This window comes from Lissotriton vulgaris, chromosome 5 (assembly GCF_964263255.1).
Source record: "Lissotriton vulgaris chromosome 5, aLisVul1.2, whole genome shotgun sequence".
NCBI classification, from domain to species: domain Eukaryota; kingdom Metazoa; phylum Chordata; class Amphibia; order Caudata; family Salamandridae; genus Lissotriton; species Lissotriton vulgaris.
Genome location: NC_141693.1, coordinates 1,550,861,511 through 1,550,888,701, shown reverse-complemented (window position 1 = coordinate 1,550,888,701; position 27,191 = coordinate 1,550,861,511). Strand labels below are relative to the sequence as shown.

The 27,191-nt window shown below is 51.7% G+C and overlaps 1 protein-coding gene across 4 annotated transcripts in view; it reads right to left on the bottom strand.

The window, feature by feature from the left end:
• SLC12A6 (solute carrier family 12 member 6) overlaps positions 1–27,191 on the bottom strand; it is a 734,261-nt gene that overhangs the window by 97,694 nt on the left and 609,376 nt on the right. For all 4 annotated transcript variants that reach the window (XM_086923612.1, XM_086923613.1, XM_086923614.1 and 1 more), the window contains 3 exons: positions 26,788–26,892; positions 23,014–23,182; positions 12,027–12,222 (listed from right to left, as the gene is read on the bottom strand). In XM_086923612.1, the coding sequence (XP_086779738.1) occupies positions 12,027–12,222; positions 23,014–23,182; positions 26,788–26,892 (470 nt within the window). The remainder of the gene's footprint in view (positions 1–12,026; positions 12,223–23,013; positions 23,183–26,787; positions 26,893–27,191) is intronic.

Sequence of the window (27,191 nt, the reverse complement as noted above, 5' to 3'; positions counted from 1 at the left end):
CTGTCGGCAGCAGCGGCCTGTCGGCAGCAGCGGCCTGTCGGCAGCAGCGGTCTGTCAGCAGCGGTCTGTCAGCAGCGGCCTGTCAGCAGCGGTCTGTCAGCAGCGGTCTGTCAGCAGCGGTCTGTCAGCAGCGGTCTGTCAGCAGCGGCATGTCAGCAGCGGCATGTCAGCAGCGGCCTGTCAGCAGCGGCATGTCAGCAGCGGCATGTCAGCAGCGGCATGTCAGCAGCGGCATGTCAGCAGCGGCATGTCAGCAGCGGCATGTCAGCAGCGGCATGTCAGCAGCGGCTTGTCAGGAGTAGCGGCATGTCAGCAGCGGCGATTCAGCAGCGGCATGTCAGCAGTGGGTTGTCAGAAGCTGTATGCCAGCAGCGGTGCATCAGCAGCGCCGGGTCAGCAGCTGTGTGTCAGCAGTGGTGTGTCAGCAGCGGCGTGTCAGCAGCGGCGTGTCAGCAGTGGCGTGTCAGCAGCGGCGTGTCAGCAGCGGCGTGTCAGCAGCGGCGTGTCAGCAGCGGCGTGTCAGCAGCGGCGTGTCAGCAGTGGCGTGTCAGCAGTGGCGTGTCAGCAGTGGCGTGTCAGCAGCGGCGTGAAGCAGTGGCATGTCAGCAGCAGAGTGTCAGCAGCTGCATCGTCAGTGATGCATCAGCATTAGGGCGTCAGCAGCGATTCCAAGAAGCCCTCGCATGGCGAGAGTAGAGCATGCGCCCTGCTAACGCCAGGCGAGACCTATAAAAGAAACATTGGCCCTGTGCGCGCCGCTGCTCAGATGGCCCGGCGGGGTGTATGTGATGGACAAGGTCGGACTGATGGCCACAGCCTGTACAGTAGCGGGGACCAGGGCACTGACGCTGGCAGCAAGCTTGAGCTGCTTTGCATTTAGAGCCCAGACTCGCCAGTCACACTGCCTCCTTGCTCTCAGATCAGAACACAGTGAGACAGTAGGTGTAATAAGCACTCAGCCACTAGGGTTACTTCCCATCATCGCATAACGATGATCAAATTGCATTTGGGAGAGCGCATGATCTCGTAATTTATGGAAGACGATCCAGGGCCACACAGAACTTAAGTCGTCAGCCATACCACAGAGACTTGTGATGGGTTTCCTACAGAGAAAGCATGGTGTGTGTCAGAATGGTTAAATGGAGAGCAGCTTGTCACATAGACACAGCGAGTGAGTTTTCATCCGGCTGGTGAGCAGTGCATGATGAGGAACTGTCCTGCACGCGTGCAGCGCTTTGTCTCATTCCCCCGGCAGTGCCTGCTAGCATGTCCAGCCCATGTCGATTGTAGTGTCCGGGAGTCTGCAGTGCACAGATGCAGGCTTGTAGAGGAGTCTTTCTGCACATGTGCAGCGCATGACGAGAAGCTGCCATGCACGTGTGTAGTGCCTGTTAATGAGCTGAGCATACATAGACAGCGAGTGAAAAAGCACACACAAAAAAGTAAGTTAAAGCACGTTAAGAACACTGATAGAAAAAAAGAATAAAAGTGACAGCTCATTTAAAAAAAAAAAGCACAGAGGGCGTGGCCAAGCAGCATGGCCGACAGGACGTGAGCTTCACCAGCTCCGTCCGAGGACCCACTAATCCTGCCTAAAAGATCCTTGCTGGACCCTCCAAAGGGGAGCTGACGGTCTGGATCCTCTCCTGCCACGTTGGGGACCCCCACATTGCCGAGAGAGCCTCCGGTGCCCCGGCAAACACCGCCGGAGATCGAAGCGGCGCTCTGAGGGCTCCGCCTGGTTCTACGCGAGACCGCGGACTGGGCCTGCGCGTGAGACTAGCGGTGCGTGCGGCCCGCTCGGGGAAGGCGTTTCCCTGCTCCGGGGCTGATCGCGTCCGCTGCTGACCCCCCGATTGTTGGAGATGGTGGCGAGTGTCCAGGGCGACTAGTGGAGGGCTGACCTGGGGTCCGGTGATCCCCGCTGACCCGTGTGAGGGGTTGCAGCACCCGCCCCTCCCCCCTCCGATCCTCTACTGCGCCGGAGCTCCCGGCTGTGGAGCGCAGCCCCGGGTGAGTGCTTCCCTGGTCCCTGGGGCTCTGCAGGACTGTTGGAGGGCTGAGGCGGTGCGGCCACCAAGGGCTCATCACTGATCTTGCCGGAACTGTTGGCCTTTGGAGCCAGTCCCCGCACTGAGTGCCGGTGCGGCCTGCACAGGCTGCCCCTCTTGGTTTCTCTGTAGCTGTGGGGATTGCGGCCTCCGTCCCTTCCCCGGGACAGTGAACTACGGCGGCCCTTCCACGTGGAGCCTGCGGTGGCGCTGGGGCCTGCGGCGGCCTGAGGGGTTGGGCTCCGGGGGACGTGGGCGGCTTGGAGCCCCCCTGGTATACACGGCATTGCCTGGGTGCCGGGGCGGCCTCCTTCCTACGCAGCAGCGGGATACAGACTGTGATACCCCCGGCCCACGTTGCGCCTTGCCCCTGGAGGCTTGAGGATTGTTCTGTTGCTCCTGGATGGTGAGGGGGCTCGTCCCGGGTGCACTGGTTGGCGGGGGAACTGATTGGTTGGCTGCTCTCGATCTGATCACCGGAGACCCTCCCCCGGATTGCCTGGTGCGCCCTGCTGAATTGTCCTCTCCACCGGTCCTCCCGCCTTCGCCCTGCTGTTGGGATCTGTGCCTACCCGGTGGGACTGGGTGAATCCTAGCTGAGGCGCCCCGTGGGGGCTCCCGATCTGCCCCCCAGGATGACGACCCGCAAGGATAGGAATGCGAAATCCTCCCAGCCCAACACCATCGTGCAGTATACCACCCCAAGACTGCCATCGCAGAGGATCACACGGCAGACGGGACCGGACGATGGGGGCGATGGACCGCATGAACCATCCCGGGCAGAGATCCTGAAGGCGATCCAGGGATCCCATTCTGCCTTGGAGAAGCAGATCGAGACGGTGTCGATCGACGTAAATCTCCTCCGGACGGACCTCCGTAAGGTGGCGGACAAGGTCTCAGACGCAGAGGGCAATATTGCCCAATTGCTAACTGAAGTGGCCTCCCTGCAGAAATCGGTCGCGCACCTGACGTCCACTACCCGTGCACTGGAGAGGAGAGCGGAAGATGCGGAAGGCAGGGCCCGTCGGAGCAACATCAGGGTCCTAGGCGTGCCGGAGCGCCTTGAGGCGAGAAACGCTGAACGCTTCTTGGAGACGTGGATCCGTACCCAGCTATGCCCGACCGGACTGTCCAGTGTCTTTGTTATTGAGAGGGCACACAGGGCCCTGGTTCCCCCTCCACGCCCAGGCGAGTCACCTAGAGCCATCATTGCAAAGATTCTAAATTATAAAGATCGTGATTGTATTCTACGGGCCGCGAGAGAAATGGAGTCCATCACCATTGAAAATAGTCGTGTTTCCATCTACCCCGACTATACTCAACAGGTGCAGGAGCAACGGAAGTCCTACCTGGGCGTCAAGCAGAAACTTCTGGACATGAAGCTACAATACATGCTCCTGTACCCGGCCAAACTCAAGGTGCTCTCCCAAGGGCGCGCTCACTTCTTTGAGTCCCCGGCGGAAGTGTGGGAGTGGCTCGAGATACGGGGAGACGACCTACCTCCTGGTGAACGGGGTGGCCCACGCGAGACCTGGGGGACCCGGCCCCAGAGGCGTCGACGAGGCAGAGGGAGACGCAGGTCTGGATCCCGGGGTTCTCCCGAGCCCCGGATTACCGTAGGCGAGGATGGGGCGCTCCACGTGAGACCATCAACGGCGGGGGCCGATCCGGAGTCACCTGAGGCCCCTGCACCTGGTGAGATCCTGGTCCCAGATACCTTGCAGGAAACCTTGCTGGAGGTACACTCTGCTCCCCCGGTGATACCGGAAACCGCCCTCTCCGAAACACGGCCTGAGTGAACTCTGATATGAGGTACTGTCTTGTTAAAATGTTGTTGCCCTGGGAGGTTGGGTGGGTCGCCTCTCCTGGTTTTTGCCTGCCCAGTGCTGTCTCTGCCTGGCGCTGGGAACCCTGGTTGGTGGGCTGAACAGAGGATGGACACCATGTTGGCCGAGGCGTTGTGGTGCGAGGTCCCAGAGTTTATGGCGTACCGTCGCCCAGCATTGGAATTGACTTTCATGAACGTTCCCAGAGACTGTCCTGGAACATTGGGTCCTCGGGGAGTTGGGGGGGAGGGTGGGTGGTTTTGGTTGGTTGTGTGTGAGTGTGGGGTGCGTGTGGTGTATGGGGGGGCTGTGCACGTCTTGGCACTGGCAGGGGAAGGGCAGGGTAGCGTTCTTGGTTGTTGCTGTCCTTTTGCTCGCGGGTGGGGTGGGGGGGGACTGGTTCTGATGGGGTGTTGGGTCCCATTGTTTTTGAATGGCGCTGGTGTGGGATAACCGGGATGGTGTGTTTTCCGGTTGAGTCATTCCTCCTTATGAGCGGGGGGGGGTTGTTTCTGGGGTTGGGTGGTTGCGGGTACTGTGGGGTTGGGGGGAGTTGTGGGGGGTATTTGTTTTTGGCATGGTGTGTACTACTGTTCGTGCCCCTAGGAGGCTGTTTGCAGAAGTTAAACTTGGGTGCCCGGATGGGCAAGACCAACGCTTATGGGATTCAAATTTTTAACTTGGAACGTGCGTGGCCTGGGTACTTGCTCCAAGCGGCATAGGGTGCTATCCTTCCTTCGTCGGCATGGAGTGTCAGTGGCGTGCCTACAGGAGACGCATTTGAATGAGGAGGGTGCTCTTAAATTGGCAAGGAAATGGAGGGGTCAGGTGTTCCATTCCTCCTTCTCTACCTATGCTCGGGGGTCCTGATCTGGGTGGCTCCGGGGGTACCCCTAGCAGTCCAGTATGTTGAGGCTGATGTAGAGGGCAGATATGTTCTTATACGTGTGAAACTGGATGGGAGGGACTTCCTGCTGGTGAACTCTTATGCACCTAACATAGATGACCCGAGTTTCTTTACTGGCCTGCAGGAGCTTATAGCGACGGACCTGGATGCCCCCCTCCTCTGGTTTGGAGATTTTAATTGTGTACTGGATCCACTGCTGGACAGGCATCCCCCCCGGGCGGGTACAAAACCTCGGATGACGGCACGGCTCCGGGAGGTAATGGAGAATCTGGGTGCTGTGGATGTCTGGCGACTCGGCAATCCGGGCCTGAAGCTTTACACTTGCTATACCCCCACACACAACACACATAGCAGGCTCGACAGGGTCCTCGCGGCCAACATTGGCGCATCCCTTGTTTTATCGGTCACACATCAGGCCCGGTTCTTATCCGACCATTCGCCCGTGACGTGCACGGTACAGTGGGTGGACCGCTCCTCCCGCCCACGGACCTGGCGGATGCCAGGGGATCTTCTGCAGGATCCGGTGGGACGGGAACATGTGGAGACGTCCCTGCGTACTTATCTGGACCTGAACTGGGAAGTGGGTGATATCCCTTTTGCGACCAAATGGGATGCCCTTAAGGCAGTCGTGCGGGGCGCTTGCATGGGGCTGACATATGGAGTTCGCAAACAGCTGCTCCGTGACCTCGCGAGTGCTGAGGAGCGCCTCAGCCACTATCAGTCCTTACCGGACCCGGATGGGTCGAACGGGGACTCTGAGCGGACAGCCCGAGTAGGCGTCCATGATATCCTAGACCGGCTAGATAGATTCACTCTCGGTCGATATCGCCAACGCCTTCACCGTGAGGGGGACAAGTCGGGCCGATTGCTGGGCTGGATTCTCCGAAGGGAATCGGCCCGTGCGCGGATTGTTGCGTTGAGAAATCCCGCTGGGGTCCTAGTACACTCGGAACGGGACCTTCTTGCGGTGCTCCGCACACATCTGCAGAAGGTCTATACTGCTGACCCCCTGGTGACAGAGGCGTCCTATCAGTCATACCTCCGGGATTTGCCCCTTCAGACCCTCTCTAAAGAGGATGCTGAGGACATGGATACTCCAGTGACGCTCCAAGAGGTCAGGGTGGCGGTGGCCGCCCTGCCGAAGGCTAAGTCGCCGGGTGGAGACGGTTTTCCCCCCAGAGTTTTACCAAGCGTTTGTTGATACCCTCGCACCCCATCTCTTGCAGGTTTACCATGAAGCGATGGTGCGAGCCGCGCTCCCGCCCACCATGCAGCAGGGTGAGGTCTGCATGCTCCTGAAACCGGGTGGGGATGACTGTGATCCTGCGGCCTACCGGCCGATCACTTTAATCAATACCGACGCCAAAATTCTTACTAAGATTTTGGCCACCCGGCTGGCCCCACATATGACGCACCTGGTTCACCATGATCAGTGCGGGTTCATTCCGGGCCGCAACACCGCCATGAATCTTCGGCGTCTGAACCACGTTCTACATGAGGTGCGTGATAGGGAGGGTCCTCAGGTCCTGGTCTCGATAGACCTGGCTAAAGCCTTCGATACAGTTAGCTGGGGGTACCTATTGGAGGTGCTTCGGTTAGCGGGGATGGGGCCCCTTTTCTGCAATTGGATTCGTATCCTTTACAGTGCGCCTACGGCCAGGGTCAGGCTCGGAGCGGCCCGCTCGGAGGAGTGGCGGTTGGGCAGGGGCACCCGCCAGGGGTGCCCCCTGTCACCGCTCCTGTTCGCTCTGGCGATTGAGCCCCTTGCAGTGACACTACGCACGGAGATGGCACCCTGGGGAATACGAGTGGGGGATGTGGTACACCTGGTTTCGCTTTATGCGGACGATGCGTTGTTCTACCTGACCTCCCCGCGGGAGTCGCTGCCGATCCTGTTACACCACTTGGAACGCTTTGGTGCAGCTTCTGGGCTGCGTCTTAATCCTGAGAAATCCCTGATCTTTCCCCTTGCGGGATGCGGTGAAGACCCTCGTGTGGGTTTCCCGCCCCTGGGGCTGCGGTGGGAGATGGAGGCCTTCCGCTATTTGGGCATTCAGGTGGCTGTCTCTGATGAACAATTGCTGGCCCGCAACGCCGACCGTGTGCTCAGTTCAATACAACAATCTGTATCCTTTTGGAATACGCTGCCACTCTCACTCATGGGACGATTGGCTGTCTCAAAGATGGTGATGCTGCCTAGAATATTGTATATCCTACAGAATACCCTCTGTCCTCTTCCTCCTCGAATTTTCAACAAGCTCAATACGATGCTTACCTCCCTGCTCTGGGCAGGCAGACGCAGCAGAGTTGCGCTGCGTACGATGGTCAGACGATGGGAGGAGGGGGGCTTGGAGGCCCCACGCTTTGATCTCTACTATTACGCGGCCCAACTTATACCGGCTGCGCGCTGGTTCGCGGGCGCAGACAATTGGGAATTGCGACTCTTGGCTGGTAGCGCAGATGAGAGGGCGTTGCAATTGGCTCTGATGCGTGGCAGAGGAGCGGATGGCAACCTGCCGTACATTGTTCGGCATACTGCGGGGATCTGGCAGCGAGTGGTGGAGAGAGTGCTGAGACGGGCCCCTTTTCATAGGGAGCTGCCGATATGGATATTGGCACCGGTCACTCTAATGGAGGAGCACATGTCGTTTCGGGAATGGCGTGAGGGCGGCTGCGACACATTGGCAGACTTATACCCGGACGAGTCCTTTGTGACCCTGGAGAGAGCCATTGAGGCCTTCAGTCTTACTGGGGGCCAATACCTTCACTATGGAGGCCTGCGGGACATGGCGAGAGCGACGTGGCCACAGTTCCCTGAGGCGCCCCAGGTGTCCCATACTTTGAATATCGTGCTATCGTGCGGCGCGGGACGGCGATTGATAACGCTTTTATATACAGCGATGAGATGCGACTCGGCGCCTCCGGTGTCTCCGTCCTGGGCGGCGTGGGAGGCAGACTTAGGGGTTGCCTTGGACCCGGGACAGCGGGGGCGGATAGGGACGCTCACCAAGAAGGTATCGTGTAACGCACGTTTCAAATTAATCCATTTTAATTTCATGCACCGCACTTACGTAACCCCAGTTGCTCTGCGCCGCATTGCGCCGGATAAATCGGATGCTTGTCCTCGGTGTGGTTCAGTAGGAGCCGGATTTCTCCATTTAGCTTGGGAGTGCCCACTAGTCGGGGACTTCTGGAGGGTTGTGGTAGCCTACATCCGGAGAGTCACGGGACTGCGTCTTGACCTGTCCCCGATCCATTGCTTGTTAGCCCTAGTCCCCAAACCTAAGAAGAGGAACCTGTCCTTTAAAATGCTGCAGCTGCTCTTAGTGCTGGCTAGACGGCGGGTGGCTATAACCTGGATGGGACAAAGGGCGCCAGATATGACATTATGGCTTCGGGATGTGGGGGAATGGACATTGGCTGAAGAAACGCACATGCAACATACGCGTAGGGATGAGCGGCTACAGGAGGACTTGCTTGCATGGCGCATGATGTGTGCGGGGGGGTCGACTGCCAGCGACTCTGATGCTACTAGTGCTGCATTGTTCTCGTCCGAGGAATCGGAACCTGAGGAAGGGGTGGCGGGGGATGGGGAGGGTGAGTAGGGGCTGGGGTACTACCCTGATGACTACGCACATGTTCCTTATGTCAGTTTTTCTGTACTTGCACTGTATCCCGTGGATCTGATTCTTGCATCTCCTGTTTTATCTGCAACTGTTGAAGCCGTGCTGGGGGTGTGAACTGTGTACACATGTTTTTTCTATACCTTGATGCCAATGTTGGGGGGGGGGGGGGGGGAAGTATTGTTTATTCTGCTGAAAAAATAAAGTTTTTTATTTTTTTCACCCTTAAAAAAAAAAAAAAGCACAAACAATAAAGTTAGTTAAAGCGCACAACCGTGAAATCTCATTAAAAAAACAAAAAAAACAGATGGCCCAAGTTAGTTAAAGCACATGACAGGGAAAGCTCTTTGAAAAACAAGACGCGCCAAAGAAATGAAAGTCACATCAGCCTTTGTTGAAGATAAACGCGGTAATACCAAAAAAAAGTGCTTATGGCTAATTAAGAGACACTTTCTCCCATTGCAAGTAAAATATCCAATGCTGGTGGGCGGGACCAAAAGCGGACAGGGTGGCAACCCTCAGTGAAATGATTGCCTCCGGTGCAATCATTACACTGTGTTGTGCATAATCCATGACCGAAAAAACGACGCGCATGAATCAAAATTGCTGGCGAAGCGGAGACAGAACTTCTGGAACCGTATGGATTCCAAGAAGTCCTCGCATGGCAAGAGCAGCGCATGCGCTGCTAATGCCAGGGGAGACCTAATAACAAACTGGAGCAACTGGCACAGTTCGTGAAAGTACCAAAAAGTTAGCACCAAATATTTATCTTAAGATTTGGTGCATCAAATTTCATACTGCACAAGTGTGTACATGTGTGTACATGTGTGAACCCATGCTAACAGGTAAACGTCCGAATCAATATTGAAAATAATAGTCATTAGTAAAAACATAACCATGTGCAGTAGTTTCATTTCTCACAAAAACACAAATTGTTCATACAGTACTGAAAAACGTGTGTGCTCGATTAGCCTCACGCTAGGAAAGACAACAAGTAAGTGCTTATCGAGAGAAAAACAAGCCTCCTCAATTCCAAAACATGTTGTGTTCCATTCATTACCTAAATACCTAGATTTCTCTTCTAAAAAGACATGTGTTAAAACTGTGCTCCAAAATCAGCGCCACATCGGAAACGTTTTTTTTACCGCTATCCCATGACCGGTTTTGAAAAATGCTTTCATAAACGTGTTATGTAGAACCAAAGAAATATATGATTACTCCAAGAATCAGAATACCCTCAAACTAACAGCTACCCTTCACTACTAAAAAGCTTTTCGGTTCTCTTTTCACAACAACTCAAACAAGACACCGTTAAGATTGGTCATCAAAATCGGTGACATCTTAAAAAGGTCCATTTCACCCGTCTCCTATGAATTTTGATATTTGAAAGACTTCTTGGAAGTGTTATGAGAAATAAAATCAATGTCTATGTAGTTACTGGGTGATCAGTGTATGCAAAACTACGCATCCGGCAGCTAATATTCTACACATACCTAAACTAATGAATAGACCTAAACAAACAAGGAGAAAAAAGTATGGTAAAATAAAACAATGCCCACACCTTCATTGTGATGATAAATAAATGTAACCCCACCCTCTGGCCAATATCACAAATAACAAAACATTTTCGGCCTTTCATATAGTCCCAAGGGCTGTAAGTGTTCAATAATTTGATCCATACTATCTCCCTTTTGAGAAGTCTTTTGTTATTGTCAACTTCCAACAACAAAGTGACCAATTCCGAAACCTGGAACTTTAGTTGAGAAATACTATGCTTCCATTCTTGCCAATGAGTAGCCACACTTGATTTTTTGTTGAGATTTTGAATATTACTGTTGTATTCTGTAATTTGAGTTTTTATTTTCCGCTCAGTTTTTCCGAAGCAAAGTAAACCATAGGGACATTTCAAGCAATAAATGAAGTTCATGCTATCAGAGGTGGCTGAATGTTGTAAGACAATCTTATGACCTTTTTGAGGGTGTACTACTGTACTTCCTGTAATTACATTATAGCAATGTATGCGACAGTTGCATCTGACTGTTCCACTGTGTTTGGTAATTTCTTATTACAATCCGAGAGAGTATCCTTGATATTTTTAAACTCTTTGGTAAGCAAACATCAGTTTCTCACTGAATAATTTAACAAAATCTTGTTCTGAATGCAAAATTTCCCATTGTTTATAATTCTTTTAATGTCAAAATTAATTGTAGGGAATTTAGACAGGAATGAGAATCTGGTTTTAGCAGTGTTGCTTGTTCTTTTTTAACAAGTAAATTCAATATTCGGAGCCCTTTCCGCTGATTTATTTACAATGCTTTCTCGGGGTACTCCGGCTCTGAATCTGACCTTGTATTCCTCCTGTATATTCAGATATTGTTCAGACGCTGAAGAAATCCTCTTCAGACATATAAACTGAGAGTGAAGGGGATGTATTTTTAAGGAGTCTGGGTGGAAAGTTGAGTAGTGCAAGCCCTTATTTCTACCAGTTGATTTTCTGAAGACACTGGTTGAAAATGTTGCCTCATTAATGCTTACTAAAACATCTAGAAATGCAATTTGGCGATTGTCAAGATCTACAGAATTTCTGTAATAAAACTATGGCATAAGGAAGATGTTGAGTGAGGGCAAACACTTAGGTTTAAAAATTGGTGCGTTGCAGAATCATTCTTTTAGAAGCTGGAAAAATAAGTGGTGCTTTAAGCCTCCTGCCAGTACATGGCATGATGTAACTGGTAAACTCCTTAAGGGAGCATTGCCTTAATTGTTACCCAGAGCACAGAGTTCAGTCCATCGGTCTGTTTTTGGCTTGAATCAGATATTTTATTTTTCCGGGCTCACAGGGCAGTAAGGCTGTAGTTACTCTGCAAGTTCATGTTATGCATTAATGTTTTCAATTAGACCTCATTATAAAATGTTAGAACATTGGAATGTTGGGAGCTCCATTGAAAACAATGGAGTGCTCCGGGCTTATAATGGCTGGTATAAGCCTGGAGCTCCAACATTCCAATGTTTCTTTGTTCACAGCTCTGGCTGTGAACAAAGGCTTCAGGGAGCCTGAGGGCATTCCAATCCCCTCACACTCCCAAAAGGCTTTGGTTTTTTTGTTAGAACATTCTGTCCTCTAGTGACAGAATGTTCTAATAGCCTTATAGCCCTTGGTAGATGGGCTATACCGCTATTAAAGTCCCTCTCCCTTGTTAAAGGCCCTCACCTTCGGCTCGGGGCCTTTAACGCTGGAGAGGGCCTTTAATAGCTGGTATAGCCCTCTACGGCGTGCTATAAGGCTATAATAAAACACCAGAATTGGGTAAAAACATCTTGGATAGGCAGCAGTACATGGTTATGCGCTTACATTTATACAGTTTTTACCATTTATTTTGATTCTTATATTTTTGGTAGAAAGTGTTCTAGTATTAGACAGGTGGGTGGGATAATTCTTTTGTTTATAGCTATCAAACAAGATCCTACAATGCAGAATATCAGCTTGTTCTGCCATGGACCACAGTTCTTGATTGGGTCTAGCTGCTCAAGATCAGCAGGAGAGCTCACAAGAGTCGTGATATAGGTCAAAAGTCATTCAGTGTTATACACACCAATGTCAATATGGAAGAATACCTACTGATAAAGGTTTTGTAGGCTCTGGCATCCTCGCTCTGTCTCCATGCATTGGGCCAGCCCATGAGCACTGTATTGTGCTTCATACCGCCCAGACCGCAGGACTGGATGAGATGCGAAAGGCCTTCTCGCAACTTCTGTGCAACTACCAGCTGGCAGAAGCCCTTTGTTTTTTCCTTCTCCATAACATGCTTGATTGTCTGAAACAAATCATAAAGGATAAAAACACGTTAGGGAAGCCTGAAAGGAATTGGCTACTTGTAACTCCAGTTTTCCTGCATTGCTTGAATCATTCCTCGTTGTCAGCCTGGGAATCCCTAGTAACTTTAAATAGCGACAGTGTTAAAATGGCCATAGGCCTCAACATAGTGTTTTAGTACTGCATCCACTTTATTTAAAACAACCTGAACTGCAGCCAAAGAGCTGAAACTGTGGAGCTCTCCTGCTTCCTCCAGAGACCACTATGGCTCAGATTTTGTGAGGAGTACATACCATAATATTGAGCCTCAAACTAAGTAGGAGGGACGGTTGCATTTGAAGATATAATATGAGCAGCACGCCCCAGTGTTGCCTGGGGGCAATGAGGCTTCAGGGCCAACCGCCCGCCCAGGCCCCCGTCCGCCCCGACATTGTCCGTGCATGCCCATGCACGGACACGGACCAGGCCTCCCTCCCGCCCCGACTCACTCCCGCCCCCCTCCCGCCCCGACTCACTCGCGCTCCTACATTTTCCTTTACTGCTGCCTCTTCCAGCTAATAGCACTGCGAAGGTCCTTCTTGCCTCCCCCTGCATCACACAGTCTCTCACTGAACTTTCCCTTTCCTTACCTGTGCCGCTGCTCACCACTGCTCCTCCTTCGTCATCACGCACGTCGCGGTCATCACGCACGTCGCGTCGCGGCCAGCGCTAGGTCCCGGCCGGCGCTACTTTCAGGGGACTACTTTGTTTTCAAACTTAATTTTTTTTATTTACTTTTTTTTTTAAATTTATATAGCCTATGTCCATCTACACACCCTGACATTTTCATAGATGTATCGGGTGTGTAGATTGGCGCTGTAGTTCCCGAGTTTACCTTGCCAAAAGGTGCAAGTTCTCTCTTTATAATAGTAGTATAGAAGATATAGATATCAACGCTGGAAAACTGTAGTTACAGGTGAGCATTGGATCTTTCATATATTCATATGCTTTGTCAGGATGCACAGACAGGAAGGGAGGTTTGCAAGATAGAGCCTGGAGCTCACTCACCCTTCTGGCAGAGGTGATGGCAACTAGGAAAGCTGTCTTCAAGGTGAGAAGACGGAGAGGACAAGAGTGAAGAGGCTCAAAGGGAGCGCACATCAGGAAAGTAAGAACTAGGTTCAAGTCCCACTGAGGCATCACAAAAGGGACAGGTGGAAACATGTGCGTGATGCCCTTCAGAAAACGAGTTACTATAGGGGACTTAAACAAAGAAGGTTGATCAGGGAGCCTTAGGAAGGTCGAAAGGGCAGAAAGGTAGCCCTTGAGAGTGCCCAGAGCAGAGCCCTGCTGGGCAAGAGAAAGAAGGAAGAGAAGAACTTCAGAAAGAGGGGCAGAAAGGGGATCCACAGACTTTGCTGTGCACCATGCCACAAATTTGTTCCACCGGCAGGCGTATACCGACTTAGTGGAGGGACGCCTGGCTGCCAGAATAACATTACAAACTTCAGGAGGCAAGTCAAATGGCCTCAACTGCCGCCGCTCAATCTCCAAGCATGGAGGTGGAGACTGGACAGGTTCGGGTGGAGGACCGACCCCTGCTGCTGCGACAGAAGGTCCTCCTGAAGAGGCAGACGGATCGGGGGACCGACTGACATGTTGAGTGGCTCGGGATACCAGAACCTTCGAGCCCAGTCCGGAGCCACAAGGATGACCTGGGCCCAGTCGCGCCTGATCTTCTTCAGCACTCTGGGCAGAAGTGGTATAGGCGGAAAGGCGTATAACAGACCGCAACTCCACTCGCGACGAAATGCGTCGCCGAGCGAGTGCCGCCTTGGAAATTCCAACGCGCAGAACTGATGACATTGCACGTTCTCTTTGGTGGCGAATAGATCTAACCAAGGCTCTCCCCACTGCAGAAAGATGCCTTGCGCCACGTCCGAGTTCAGACGCCATCTGTGATCCATCGAGCACCGTCGGCTGAGTTCGTCTGCCCTGGCGTTCAGAGAACCCGCCAGGTGGTGAACCACCAGGGTCACGTTCTGATGTTCCAGCCACTGCCAGAGCCGCAGAGCCTCTTGACAGAGGGTCCAAGACCCCATACCGCCCTGTTTGTTGCAGTACCACATGGCGGTAGTGTTGTCCGTGAACACCTGCACCACACGAATGCTAGACGAATCGCCCTCAGCTCCAGAAGGTTGATATGGAGCTGGGACTCCGCCGGAGACCAGAGGCCTCTGATCTCCGCCTCTCCCATGTGGCCTCCCCAGCCCTGGAGGGACGCGTCCGTCACAACTACGTGCTCCGTTTGGGGAAGGGAGAGGGATCTGCCGTTGACCCAATCGCAGTCCGTGAGCCACCACTGCAACTGTCTCGCAGCGTCCTCCGAGATCAGGACATGGTCGGACAGGTTGCCCTGATGCTGGGCCCACTGAAACTTCAGGTCCCACTGCAGAGCCCGCATCCGCCACCGGGCGTGATGCACCAGAAGGATGCAGGAAGCCATCAGCCCCAGGAGCCGCAGTGTCAACCTGACCGAAACCCGGGATAACGGCTGGAAGATGGGAATAAAAGCCTGAATATCCCGGACTCGCTGCTCGGGAGGATAAACCCGAAACTGCGCCGAGTCCAGAACAGCTCCGATGAAGAGGAGCTTTTGGGAGGGGCACAGGTGTGATTTCGGCACGTTGATGGAAAAACCCCAGCAGGTGCAGGAGATCCGCCGTAATCTGGAGGTGGTTGACGACTGTTTGGGGCGAGCCCGCCTTCAACAACCAGTCGTCGAGGTAGGGAGAAGACTGAAAACCCTAACCTGCGCAGATGAGCTGCGACCACCGCCATCACTTTCGTGAACACCCGTGGGGCGCTGGTAAGGCCAAAGGGGAGCACGGTGAACTGAAAATGCTCGAGGCCTACCGTGAACCGCAGGTAACGTCGGTGGGCCGGCAGGACGGGGATGTTAAAGTAGGCGTCATGCAAGTCCAACGCCACCATCCAGTCTTGCGGGTCTAGGGCAGCCAAGACTTGAGCTAAAGTCAACATTTTGAACTTCTCCTTCCAGAGGAAGCCGTTGACGCTCCGTAGGTCCAAGATAGGGCGGAGGCCCCCTTTGCCCTTCTTGGGTACCAGAAAGTAGTGGGAGTAGCAACCACACCCTACTTCTGGCCCAGGAACGCGCTCGAGGGCCCCCTTGGCCAAGAGGGCCGTAACTTCCTCCTGCAGAAGTTGCAAGTGGTCCCCCCGACACGCGGTGGTACTGCGGTGGCATGGCTGGAGGGGTCGACTCGAAGAGGAGGGAGTAGCCACTTTGGGCGATTTGCAGCACCCACCTGTCCGATGTGACTGTGCGCCAGTGGAAGAGGTGATGGCGGACCCTGCCCCCCACTGGCGTCACATGGGCCTGAAAACTCGGACTAGGAAGGTTTTGAGGCGGGTGCTGCGGGAGCGGGTGCGGACTGGCCTCGCCTTGGACCCCGACCGCCTCCCCGGCGGTTCCCACGGCCGCCACCGTGCTGGACACTCTGCTGCGGCGTGTGGCTGAAGGTCCGTATGGGGGCGCCCCTTCCTTGGCCACGAAAGGAGCAAAAGGCACCCATTTGCTGGCGCGGGGCCGAGAGGCCCAAGGACTTGGCCATAGCCCTGGAGTCCTTAAAGCGCTCAAGCGCATGGTCTGTCTGGTCGCCAAACAGGCGACGGCCATCAAACGGCATGTCCAGAAGCGTGGCCTGGACATCGGCCGAAAAATTGGCGCACCGTAGCCAGGCGTGGCGTCTGACCGCCACTGTCGTGGCCATCGCTCTGCCTAGCGTATCGGTGGTATCCAGTCCGCACCGGATAGAGTACTGTGCCGCATCTCGACCCTCCGCTAGGGTTTGGGCAAGTTTAGTCCTGACCTCCTCAGGGCATTGTGGCAGCACGTCCGCAACCGTGTCCCACAGGGTGTGGGTGTAGCGGCCCAAGAGGCATGCGGTGTTGACTGACCGCAGTCCCAGACTAAGGGACGAGAACACTTTCTTGCCAAAGTGTTCAAACCTCTTGGATTCCCTGTCGGGAGGGGCCGACGGGAAAGCGGTCTGGGAGTTAGAGGCCTGGATAACCAGGCTCTCAGGGGTTGGATGGGTCGACAGGAAGCTTGGGTCACCCGGAGCCGGGCGGTAGCGTCTGGCCACGTTCCTGTCCACAGGCTGTCCTGAGGCGGGCTTGGACCAGGTGCCCAGCAGAACGTCACATAAGGCCTCATTGAACGGCAGCAGAGGCTCGACTGAGCTTGACTGCGGTTTGAGGACCTCGGTGAGGAGATTAGTCCTCATGGCCGCTGAGGGGAGCGTAAGGTTTAAGGCCTTAGCCGCCCGCATCAGAACTACGCTATAGGCTGCCCCCTCCTCCGTAGCCACGGTTGGAGGGGAGACAAAACCAGTGTCCGGAGAGAGATCCAGGCCGCTGGCTTCTCCAAGCTCCTCTGTCCAGTCCGCTTGGTCCTGACACTCCTGTGTCAGAGGGTCCTCAGACCCCTCCCAGTCCTCTTCGTCACCCAATGCCTGGTAGCCAGGATCAACAATTGGGGCCGGTTCATTAAAGTAGAATGTACCCAAAGCCGTCTCGTACGGCGCCCAACGGGGCCGTGTCGACGGCTGAACAGGATTGACAGAAGAACTGGGGCCGGCGTCTGCCGAAGTCGGCGCCGGTGGTGACACCTTTGGGGGCGGTGCCGGTGAGGTCGTAAGGTCGACCGGCGTCGACCCGGATCCGGTCGGGGCCTGCGGCGCCGGGACCGAAGTCGCCGGCGGCGCCGAGGCCGAATCCGTCTGCGGCATCAGTGCCGAAACACGCGACCCACCAGGCCCCGGAGCCGGACCCACTGGGCCCGAAGGTGCCGTGGGGTCCGGTGGAGAAGAGAGCGACCTCATGGCCATGAGGTACCGCTCTTTCTCCTCCGGCGTCGCACCCTGTTCAGGGACCCGAAGGTGTGGGGTAGGATGCGGCGCTAGCGACTGCTGTGGAGCCGCGTGGGTGGTGCCACCCAAAACCCCGGCCACGTCGGGCGAGCGTCGGGGGCGGTTGGAGGAGCGATGACGCCGCTCCGACCTCTCGTGCCTCTTACCTGAGGAGGAACCAGAAGACCGATGCCGACTTCCGGAGCTGCGAGGGCTCCGTCCCTGCGACCGATCCCTCGACCTCCCATGGCACCGGGACCTCGAATGGCGCGGGCCGACTGCCGGAGCTCGAGCCGCTTGCGGGACCGCTCCCGCCTAGCCTTCGACGTCAGAGCTCGACAGAGCCGGAACGATTGTCGTGGTCGAGGGCTAGGCACTGCAGACATCGGCGATGGGGGTCGGTACTCGACATAAGTCGACTACACTTCGAGCAGGGTTTGAACCCGGGCATCCCTACCGGCACCTGAAGAGTCGAGAGCGACTCGAAGAAGATAAAAAATGATCAAAAAAGTTTTAGTCAAAAAGTGACTAAGGGGTAGAGATTCTCCGGATCTGCGCTAGCTGGCGCGGAAAAAAGAAGAACTGACGTCAGCGCGCATGGGCGGCGTCTAAGTACTCCGACGACGTCATTCCGACGCCGACGACGGACGCGGAGCCAGAGACGACGCCTAACGACGCGCAGGGGTATTGCTACGCAAAAAAAATTCGGATCCAGTCTGACGCCTGGGGATATTCTAAGGTAAGGAATCTAATACTAACGTGTTTCTTTCAGAATTCATTAGCATGTCCATCATCATCCAGAACAGATCTCACATGCAATAAGAGACAGATGTGTTTTGTTCCCCTATGTCCCTAGGTTTCGGTGGAATGGGACCTAGAAATGGATCTGGCCCCATGGGAAGAGGCAGGGGCAATGAGAGAGAGTTTACTGGCTGCAGAGAAGATGGGGGTGTTGGCATTCAGGGAGGAGGGGTGGTGGCACAGAGTTATTAAGTAATGATGCTGTCTGTGGTTGAGAATAAGGCTGCGGTGGTGGTAACCTCTGGACTAGGCCAATCGTCTGTAGCAACATAGCCATGAATGGCAAAGGTACCTGTGTATTAATTGCGTTAACTCAGCTACGTCATTTGTAAAGCTGATCATAACCGCTTGAGTGGCCTGCAAAGATCTGAGGGTGATAGTGATACTCCTGTTGGCATTATTCCTCATATGGTTTCTACTAAAAGTCAGGTATGTAGATACAGATAACAGCCCAACAATGTAGGCTAAGTCTGATGTCAGTTAATGATTTCCAGGCTCTGAGTGCAATGGAGGGTGTGTAGAAATCTTCAAAAGCAAGAAAGTTAAGGGCTGAAAGGGAATGGCAGTCGTTTACGGGGTTGCTGTCAACTAAGTGGTTACTTCCATCAACAGTAGATACATAGTCTATGTAGAAGGGGTCACCGATGGTGGTGTTGACAATATCATCGTCAATGAGGGGCCTGTCATTGATGGCAGCTACTTGCTCAGTGTTAACCTGTTATACGGTTCCTACTAATTTGTGAGGCCTGTGTATTTAGAACAATACTTCATAATACAGAAACTGAGTCTTTTTATATAATAAGTAAATGTATGACTACATATTCCCATGATGCTGAGCCCACTGGAACCTTAGGTACCATTGCAGAGCCTGCATATGCCAGCGGGTATGTGTCATGAGCAGGATGCAGGAGGCCATGAGGTCCAGCAGCCTCACAGTCAGTGTCACCGAAATTCAGTATAGAGGCTGAAACATCAGTCTCATAGCCTGGATATATTGGACTCACCGTTCAGGAAGATAAGTTCGGAACTGCACCATGTCCCGAACAGCTCAAATGAAAGGGGGCATCTGAGAGGTAGTCAGGTGAGACTTCTGCATGTTGATAGTGAGCCCCAGTGAATGCAGGAGGTCCGAGACGAAAGCCTGGGGCAAGCTCGCCTTCATCAGCCACTCGCCAAAGACAGGGGAAGACTGGCACCCCTGATCTCCGCAGAGGAGTTGCAACCACCTCCATCCCCTGGGTGAACATCCAAGGGGGGTAAGGCCATAAGGAAGCACAGCGAGCTGAAAGTGCTTGTGGCCCACCGTGAACATCAAGCAAGGCCTATGGGCAGACAGAGCAGGAATGTGGAAATATGCATCCTGGAAGTCCAACGCTACCATCCAGTCTCCTAGTTCCAGGGAAGATGGGACTTGAGCGAGTATGTGCATTGTGAACTTCTCCTTCTTGAGGAAGAAATTGAGAGGGTGCAGGTCTAGGATAGGACAAAGGCCTCAATCCTTCCGGGGCACCAGAAAGTAGCAGGAATAGCAACCAAGACCTACTTCTGGCGTCTGCACCCTTTTGATGGTTCCATTGAACAAGAGAGCCATCTCTTCCTAGTGAAGCAAGGAGAGATGGTCCTTCGTCAGCCTGTCGTAAGCAGCTGGCATTAGTGGAGGGGTAGAGATGAAGGGGAGGGAGTATCCTCGCTCTTAAATTTGGCGAACCCCTTGGTCTGATATTATAGACCTCCAGTGGAGCAGGTGATGGCATATTCTGCAACCCACTGCATGCCCATAATGGTAAGAGGGCAGACTATAAGGGTTTGGAGGCACCTGAGGGGGGTGACTGAATGACCCAACCTCTGGCTGCCCGACCCATGGGAGTCTGTAGGTATCACGTCCTCGGCCACACAGATGCTGGGAAAGCTAACGCGCCATGGTGGGTAGACGCGGCTGGAAGTTCCTTCCATGGGCACAAAAGGAGCGAAAGGTGAATTGGGGGTGGCAAGAGGCCATGGATAGGTCCAAGGACCCTACTGTAGCCCTGCTGTCCTTACAGCGTTCCAGCGCTGAATCCAGCTTGTCTCCGAAGAGGCAGGAGCCAACAAAGGGCATGTTTATAAGTGATGGTTGGGCATCCGGTGAAAAGCCAGGGGTAGTGCTGTAAGGCCAACATTGATGAAACCGCTCTGCCCAGCGAGTCAGTGGTATCCAATTAACATCTGAGCAACAACTTAGCTGCGTTTCTCGCATCAGCAACAGCCTGGAAGAATATGGCCTGGGCCTCTTCCGGGATCATGGGCAATGCCTGCGCAACCGAATCCCATAGAGCATGGGAGGAACGGTCCAAAAGGCACACAGTGTTCACGGACCGCAGTACAAGGCTGGCGGAAGAAAACTTCTTCTCTAAGGTGTTCAACCTCTTGGATTCCTTATCTGGTGGGGTGGTAGGGAATCAACAAGGATTTACATGGAAAGTACAGGTTTGGACCACCAACCTCTCCGAGGTAGGGTGTTGAGTGAGGAAATTGGCATCCCCTAGGGTGGGGCGGTAGTGCCCGGCAATTGGCCTGTTCACAGGAGGCCCTTAGCTGGGTTTGAACCAAGCTGGTTGTCTGTAAGATGTCTAAGGTATTAATTGAATGGGAGAAGCAGTTCTAATGGGGTCACTTCCAGCTTAAGAACCACTGTCAAGACGTTAGTCTTGGCTGTCACAGAGGGCAGGCTAAGGCCCAGGACCTCTGTTGCCCTTCTCCCCTTCATTGGTAAGGATGCTCCTTACTCTGTAGCCAATGTGGGGGGGGGGGGCATGCCAGTATCTGGAGAAGTAGCCAGTCCACTGGCTTCCACCAAGTCCACTGGTGTCCACCAAGTCCTCAAACCATTCCATGTTTGGGTCAAAAAGCTGGTATTCTTCAGGGTCCAGAGATCCCCCCTCCAATACTCCCTGTGTCCCAGGCCATAGAGTAGAGCACAGGCTCTGGCCTGGAAGGCATGGCTCCAGTCGGCACCAGAGTCTGCATTGGAGGACGTCCCTCTGTCTCTGTTTCGGAGTTGGGTATCAGAATGGCGGCAGTGCCGCAGGTGAACATCTGCATCGGCAAAGGGGAAGGTACGATTGGCATCAGTCCAGATCCATCTGTGGATCCAAAGGGCTCAAACAGTGAAGGGGGCGAGCTGCCGGCATTGATCCTGCAAGGACTCCTCCCAAACCAGCGGGCCCAAAGGCGCTCCAGCAGTAGTGGGCCACTCAACCGTGGCCTTATAAAACTCCTGAATGTGAGCGGGGGTAGCTACGGCTTCCAGAAACTCGAGGACGGGCGTAGCCAGCTCAGCACTGGCTCAACCGCAGAGCTAGACCGCGAATGTCGACTCTCCTTCATCTCGTCGGACAAGATGAAGTCGAAGATCTCTTCGACTTCTTACTCTTTTTCTTGCAGTGGGACTTACCAGAGTGACCAGATGACTGAGTGCAATGAAGATATTGGGCTCTGCAACCAAACCAGAGACCTTGCTCTCAGCCGGGATCAAGACTATAGGGCATCACACGATGAACCACCAGGAGATTAAGGGACTTGTCCATCAGGACCTCGGATTAATTGTGCAACAGTCAAAGTAGGTCTTCATGTCATGGTTGAGTTTGCGGAACCTGCAGCAAACAAGGTGGAGTTCCATCACAGACATGATCAGTGACAGGCGCTGCAGTACTTGAAGTCGGAATTCCAAGTTGACATCCATGTCACACCAGGAGAAGATTCTTTCAAAAGAGTTAGACAAAAGTTAAAAAAAGGCTAGTCAAAAAGTGACTGAGGGGGTAGATCTATTTGTAACTGCGCTGACTAGGGCAGAAAGAAAAGAACTGACATCAGCGCGCTGGGGTGTCGCTTATATAAGCACCGCCCATGTCCCTTTCGGTGCACACGACGCCGATGATGCCACACGGAGCCGATCACTGCCACCTACCAGCAGACAGGGGGATTGTGCACCAAAATTTTCCAGAACCAGACTGAGGCCCTGGGATAATTCCAAGGTGAGGAATCTGAGGCTAGAAGTCTCTCTCTATCAGATAACATCTAACAGTCTGATGACAGCATAAATGACAGAAGAAATCTGATTATGGTGGCCTCTAGTGAGAGAGTGAAACCTCAGCACTTCCAACTCATTGGCCAAGTTCAGGTGGGTCAAATGATGTGGATAAGCTACTAAAAACACTGTTGATGAGGCTGAAGGCTGTTTTAACACTGTTTGCTGCTATTTAATATCACTGGGGATTCCCATCCTGACGATGGGGAATGATTCAAGCATGTCAAAATGCATGAAAGATCCAGTACTGGAGAAATATAAGGTATTTATATTAAGAACAACACACCCACAGGTGAACATAGTAAAGCTATTAAGTGTCAGTGAAGTAGTGTTGCACTGTACTAGTAAGGAGAAACAATGCCCCGTATCAAACCATTAACTAGCGGTTGAGGGAGTGATTTTCCACTCACATGTATAGATGGGGAATAAAACTCTATTCTGTGCACTTCCCTCCTGGATGTAACCAAGAAATCCTCTAAACTGACCCTGTCACAAACTAAAACCCATCACATATTTTTCAAAACACTTTTTACATGTTCACTTCTCTTCCGCTATGGTAATTTCTTTCACCTCTCCCTAAAGATCCCTCCTTCTTTACTATTAGTCTACAATCCGTTTAATGAACTTGCTGTTTCCACCCTCCAAGTTACACCATGCTCTTTTCCAGTACCTCTGCCCTTAAACACAGAATGCTGGTTCTGTTGTTGGAAGCTAACTCACGAGGCAAATGTGTGCCCCTCTCAACACATCTTCCCTGTTGATGAGGAGCCAAGCGCTGCATATCTTATCCAATTATTGTAGCAATTCACTAGTATGATCTCAACCGTTGCCTCTTTCTATCCTTATTGACCATCATAGAAGTCAGCGAGACAAAGTTGGTGCCTAACAAGATGTCACATCCACTCAATTTTAAAAGAACTTTAAGTACCACTAATATTGTTGCTTCTTTTGTATATCGCACCCCTATACAAAATAACTTCATAGGAGACATGGGGTCCCCTTGACAACTGACCTGCTCAGCTGCCAGGAACTCTCCATAGTTCTCCAGGAAGTTGCCTACAAGTACAGAGGCGACAATAGTGAGCCCTTTTCCAGCCTTGAGCTGAGAGGCAAAAGTCAGCAGACGAGGATGCTTCACGTGGAGGTCCTCATCCAGCTTCAGCATCACCAGGAGCTGCGGCCTGCAGAGGTAAAGCAGAGTTAGGCAAAGCAGAGATGGGTTGATACAGAACTGATGTAGATAGCTCCTGAAGGTATAAACACATTAAGGAAATGTTGATATGTTGTGCAGATAAATAAACCCCACTAATCACCCGTTTTTCATTGAAAGGTTCACAGCAATAGGAAGGATCTTTAGATCTAAAGCAAGCACCACAAATAAAGCTACTCAAACAGATTATATAGTTCTTGCAATTGACCTGCAAGTGGTCACAAGTGATGATATAATTGTGAGCATGTACATTCAGAGTTTTCTGTCGGCTCCCATCACCCGCCCACTTCAAGGCCAGCTGCATCATAATAGTCAATGATGGTACACCATCTTACCTGGAATCCGAATTCAAGACATCTAGAGAACACCACAAAACATGCAGCACCAGCATCAGTCGATTAAGTAGCAGCAAATGCAGTAAAAAGTAGTATGTCATGCCTCCTTGCACCACACTCAAGGGGTACAAAATGACCTCCTAGTTAAGTATGCCGAGACCCATCCATTCTCTGCTGCAGAAAACAGCTGAAGATCCTTCTCTTTCTAGCATTCCTGAACAATAAGTTCTTGATGGCCAAAGTTTCTGAAGAACTGCCCATCCTGGCCCCTCCCCTATGCCTGCCCACTACTCAACGGACCCCTGCTAATGAAGGTTCTCACCGACCACACCACAGCTATAGTTAGCTTTATGCTCACTAAATTCCCATACATATACAAAGTGCATTTAACTTTACTGAATATTCTCTGCACATATGTGGGGGGAAAGGGGCTACCCATGTGAACAATTCTTTGATACCTGCAGTGACCCTCATTCTATAAAGTTATAATTTGTAATGGTACCTCTAGATCAAACCATTGCAATTCTATGTGAGATCTCTTTCCCTACTATCAATATATCATTTTTTCCTGTAGCAATGCAGGCTGCCCACTGCAAACAGAAGTAAAGGAGGGGCATATAATTGCCCCACGACCCAAAACAATTTATAAAAAGAACATTATATTTCTCTGCTTCAATATGCATTCATAGGCATGATCTTAACATGTGAAATGGATGTTCTCAGAATAGGAATATGTCCAAGGTCAAATTTGATATGATGTCAACTTTCCTTTTGTGGATGTACACCTAGCTGGCCCAACCCACCAGGTTTACACGCACTTGTTCTAATGTATTCTCCTCATACCATTTCCCAATCATCCTCATTCATCATCTAGTATGCGCTTTTTTTTCTCAGTTTTTTTTAGTCTTACTTGTTCATGCTCAACATACAGCTGGCACAAACACAGACGGCTGTCTAGGATCCACTAATGGATGCGGATTATAAAGTAATGCATCCAAAGCGACAATACCCTGCCCTTGGGTCACTGCTTCTCTTCCTCACCCTCTGAAGGGTTTGAAGAACACGTTATTTGCCTTCAGTAAAACCCTTTCTGGTGGATAAATATTTATATGTATTACTTTTCAGGCATTTACCTCACCAGTAGTTCTAACCACATATACCTGATGATGCCACCTAACGGTATACAAAGGCACTGCTGAAAAGTCACCAGATCCCTCTGATGCCTGGGAAATATTCACAAGATAAGTAATCTGTGGTTAGAAGTAACCACCAGAAGTTATATTTATACCCTCTTCTTGTGCAGATCCCGTTGTCAATGACGACCCTCCTGCCACTCTGTGTGTGTAGTCTCATTCCTCTCCCCAGTTGCGGCGCCTGTTTCCCATCTTAACTGCATATATGCTTTATTATTATCCTATTGGCTACGAACACTTTTACCTCCCGGCAGAGCTGCCAGTAACTGTATCCAGGCCTTCCAGCTGTCATCTCAGTGTCTGTGCTTCAGTCTCACTCTCCTAAAAAGGGTGAAAGTGTGTGGCTGGTTCTCAGTTTGGGCTTACATGCTGCATGCCTGATTGGATAGAAAGTAGAATGAGTTCTGTAGCAACTGCTTGTGTTTTTGTGTCTCTTGGCACCAGCACACACCAGGGCGGCTGATGGATATTGGACCATATTTCCGTGACCAAGTCTGCTGGGAGTTTGTTTTTCTGAACCATGCCTGAAGTACATGGCTTACCAAAGGTGCAAGTAAGGTGGAAAAAAAATACTCCTTGGTCACTTCCGACTTGGGGGAACTAGGGTAGGGGCAGAGCACCACCATGCAGGGCAAACAGCTCAGTCACTTCTGGAATGACACACAGCCAGAGGTGCAGCCTGTAACTGCCCATAGTAAGACAAGATGTAGTTCACAGGAAAGCAGTTTAGTGGCGTGACTGGCTGTGCTTAATTTGTGCCAGTGACTGTGGTTGGTAGGTACTGATACACCTTGAGGCTGCTTGATTTGTCACTGTACGTACCATTTGTTATGGGGTGTTCTATCAGATGTATTGGTCTACTGTTTTGGGCAACAGGATGACTTATTGAACTGTCCTAATCCAGGGAAATTAAACACAAAGAATCGTTCCTGCTCTACTGAAGTGCGTACAAATTCAGAAACAAGAATAATTTCTGCTCCACTGAAGTGTATATGAATCCAGAAACAGGGAACAAATCTAGCATACACTGGCTGGCACAGTGACTGTAGAAGAGCAGCAAGGCAGACATGCAAGAAAAGGGAGACAGTAGATTTTGATCATTAACGTTAAGCACCACCATAAAAACTTCTCTCAGGGTGGGATTCAAACTGTTCCTGTGTTTGAGACCTTGGACTACTATTTGGACTTGTGTCGACTTTGGCAACAGGTCTTTGGATCTGACCTTTGTGAATAGCCCTTTTGGGTATGATCTTGGGTCACAGACTTCTAGGGTCAGAGCTTGGTAAAATAACTGATGAAATGCTTTTGAGCACTGGCACTCTCATCTTCAATGGTTCTGTCGCTGCTGCGCATGTGCTCCACGCGCCTACCATCTTACAGCCTGTGAGAATTACTTATGTTCCGGGTAATGTCCATGAACAGTGGGTAGGCTAAATATTACAATATTAAAACTCCCTAATAAGTCTGCCAATAAGTAACTAATTGTATGTAAATTAGAAGCATGGAAACACAATAGAACTGACTGCCAAACAACTGTAGGGAGGAATACGACTGGTAAAGGTCCTTCCAAGTTTCACAACGAACGCCCTCATTCACCTAAAAGGTGGCATGCTTCATCCTCGGGCCCCTCCTAGCACCAGTTCAACGAATCAAGGTGCAAGCTACTATCCACCAAGTAATTGGGAAGCTTACGTGGGTGTACTATTTAAATGATTTTACTGCTATGAAACTTTGATCAGTATAAGTGTGAAGGTAATGTGCAGAGAGGAAGCTTGTGTGTATGTTATATCCACCTCCTAGGTGGACTATCTGTATTCATTGTGTCCTGCAGTGGTAGGATAAATCAAAAGTGGGGGTTAATTCTACCCACTAGCGGAGGTCGATATGTTTCTGCCTAATCAACCATCTAATGAGGTGTCAGTCACATTCTTCAGGATGGAGTGACCCTCTCTGCTTAAATGTGTAGTAAGTTACAATCCACGTCTGATGGATTGCAATGGCAAGGGTGCCACAATGAAAGACTTCTGCAAAGGATTTCGGTCTCTCACCTCCAGTTCTTGGTGTGCGGTGGTCCTTCCTCAAGCCGCAGTAAAGCAAAGCGGGCAGCACTGAGAGACAAGCCCCTTATCCCATCTCCCCACTCTTTCTCGGCTCTGTAGGGTTATGACAAAAGAAACAGTAATGAGAATGAAAATCATTAAACAGTAAGACCATGATTTAAAAAATGTGAGTTTTTCATATACCTTTAAAGGCGTGCAAATAATACCTTAAACACTTTTTTCAGTACTTTCACAGAACAAATATCTTGAGAACTTACTCTAGTATCTTCAGAAGGAAATTATATAATGACTGACCACACAAAGCAACTGAGTATCTGCTGCCATGTGTCAACAAACAAAACAAAGCCCATAAAAAGGAAATTAGATAGCATTCTTTGGTCACATTCAGACTT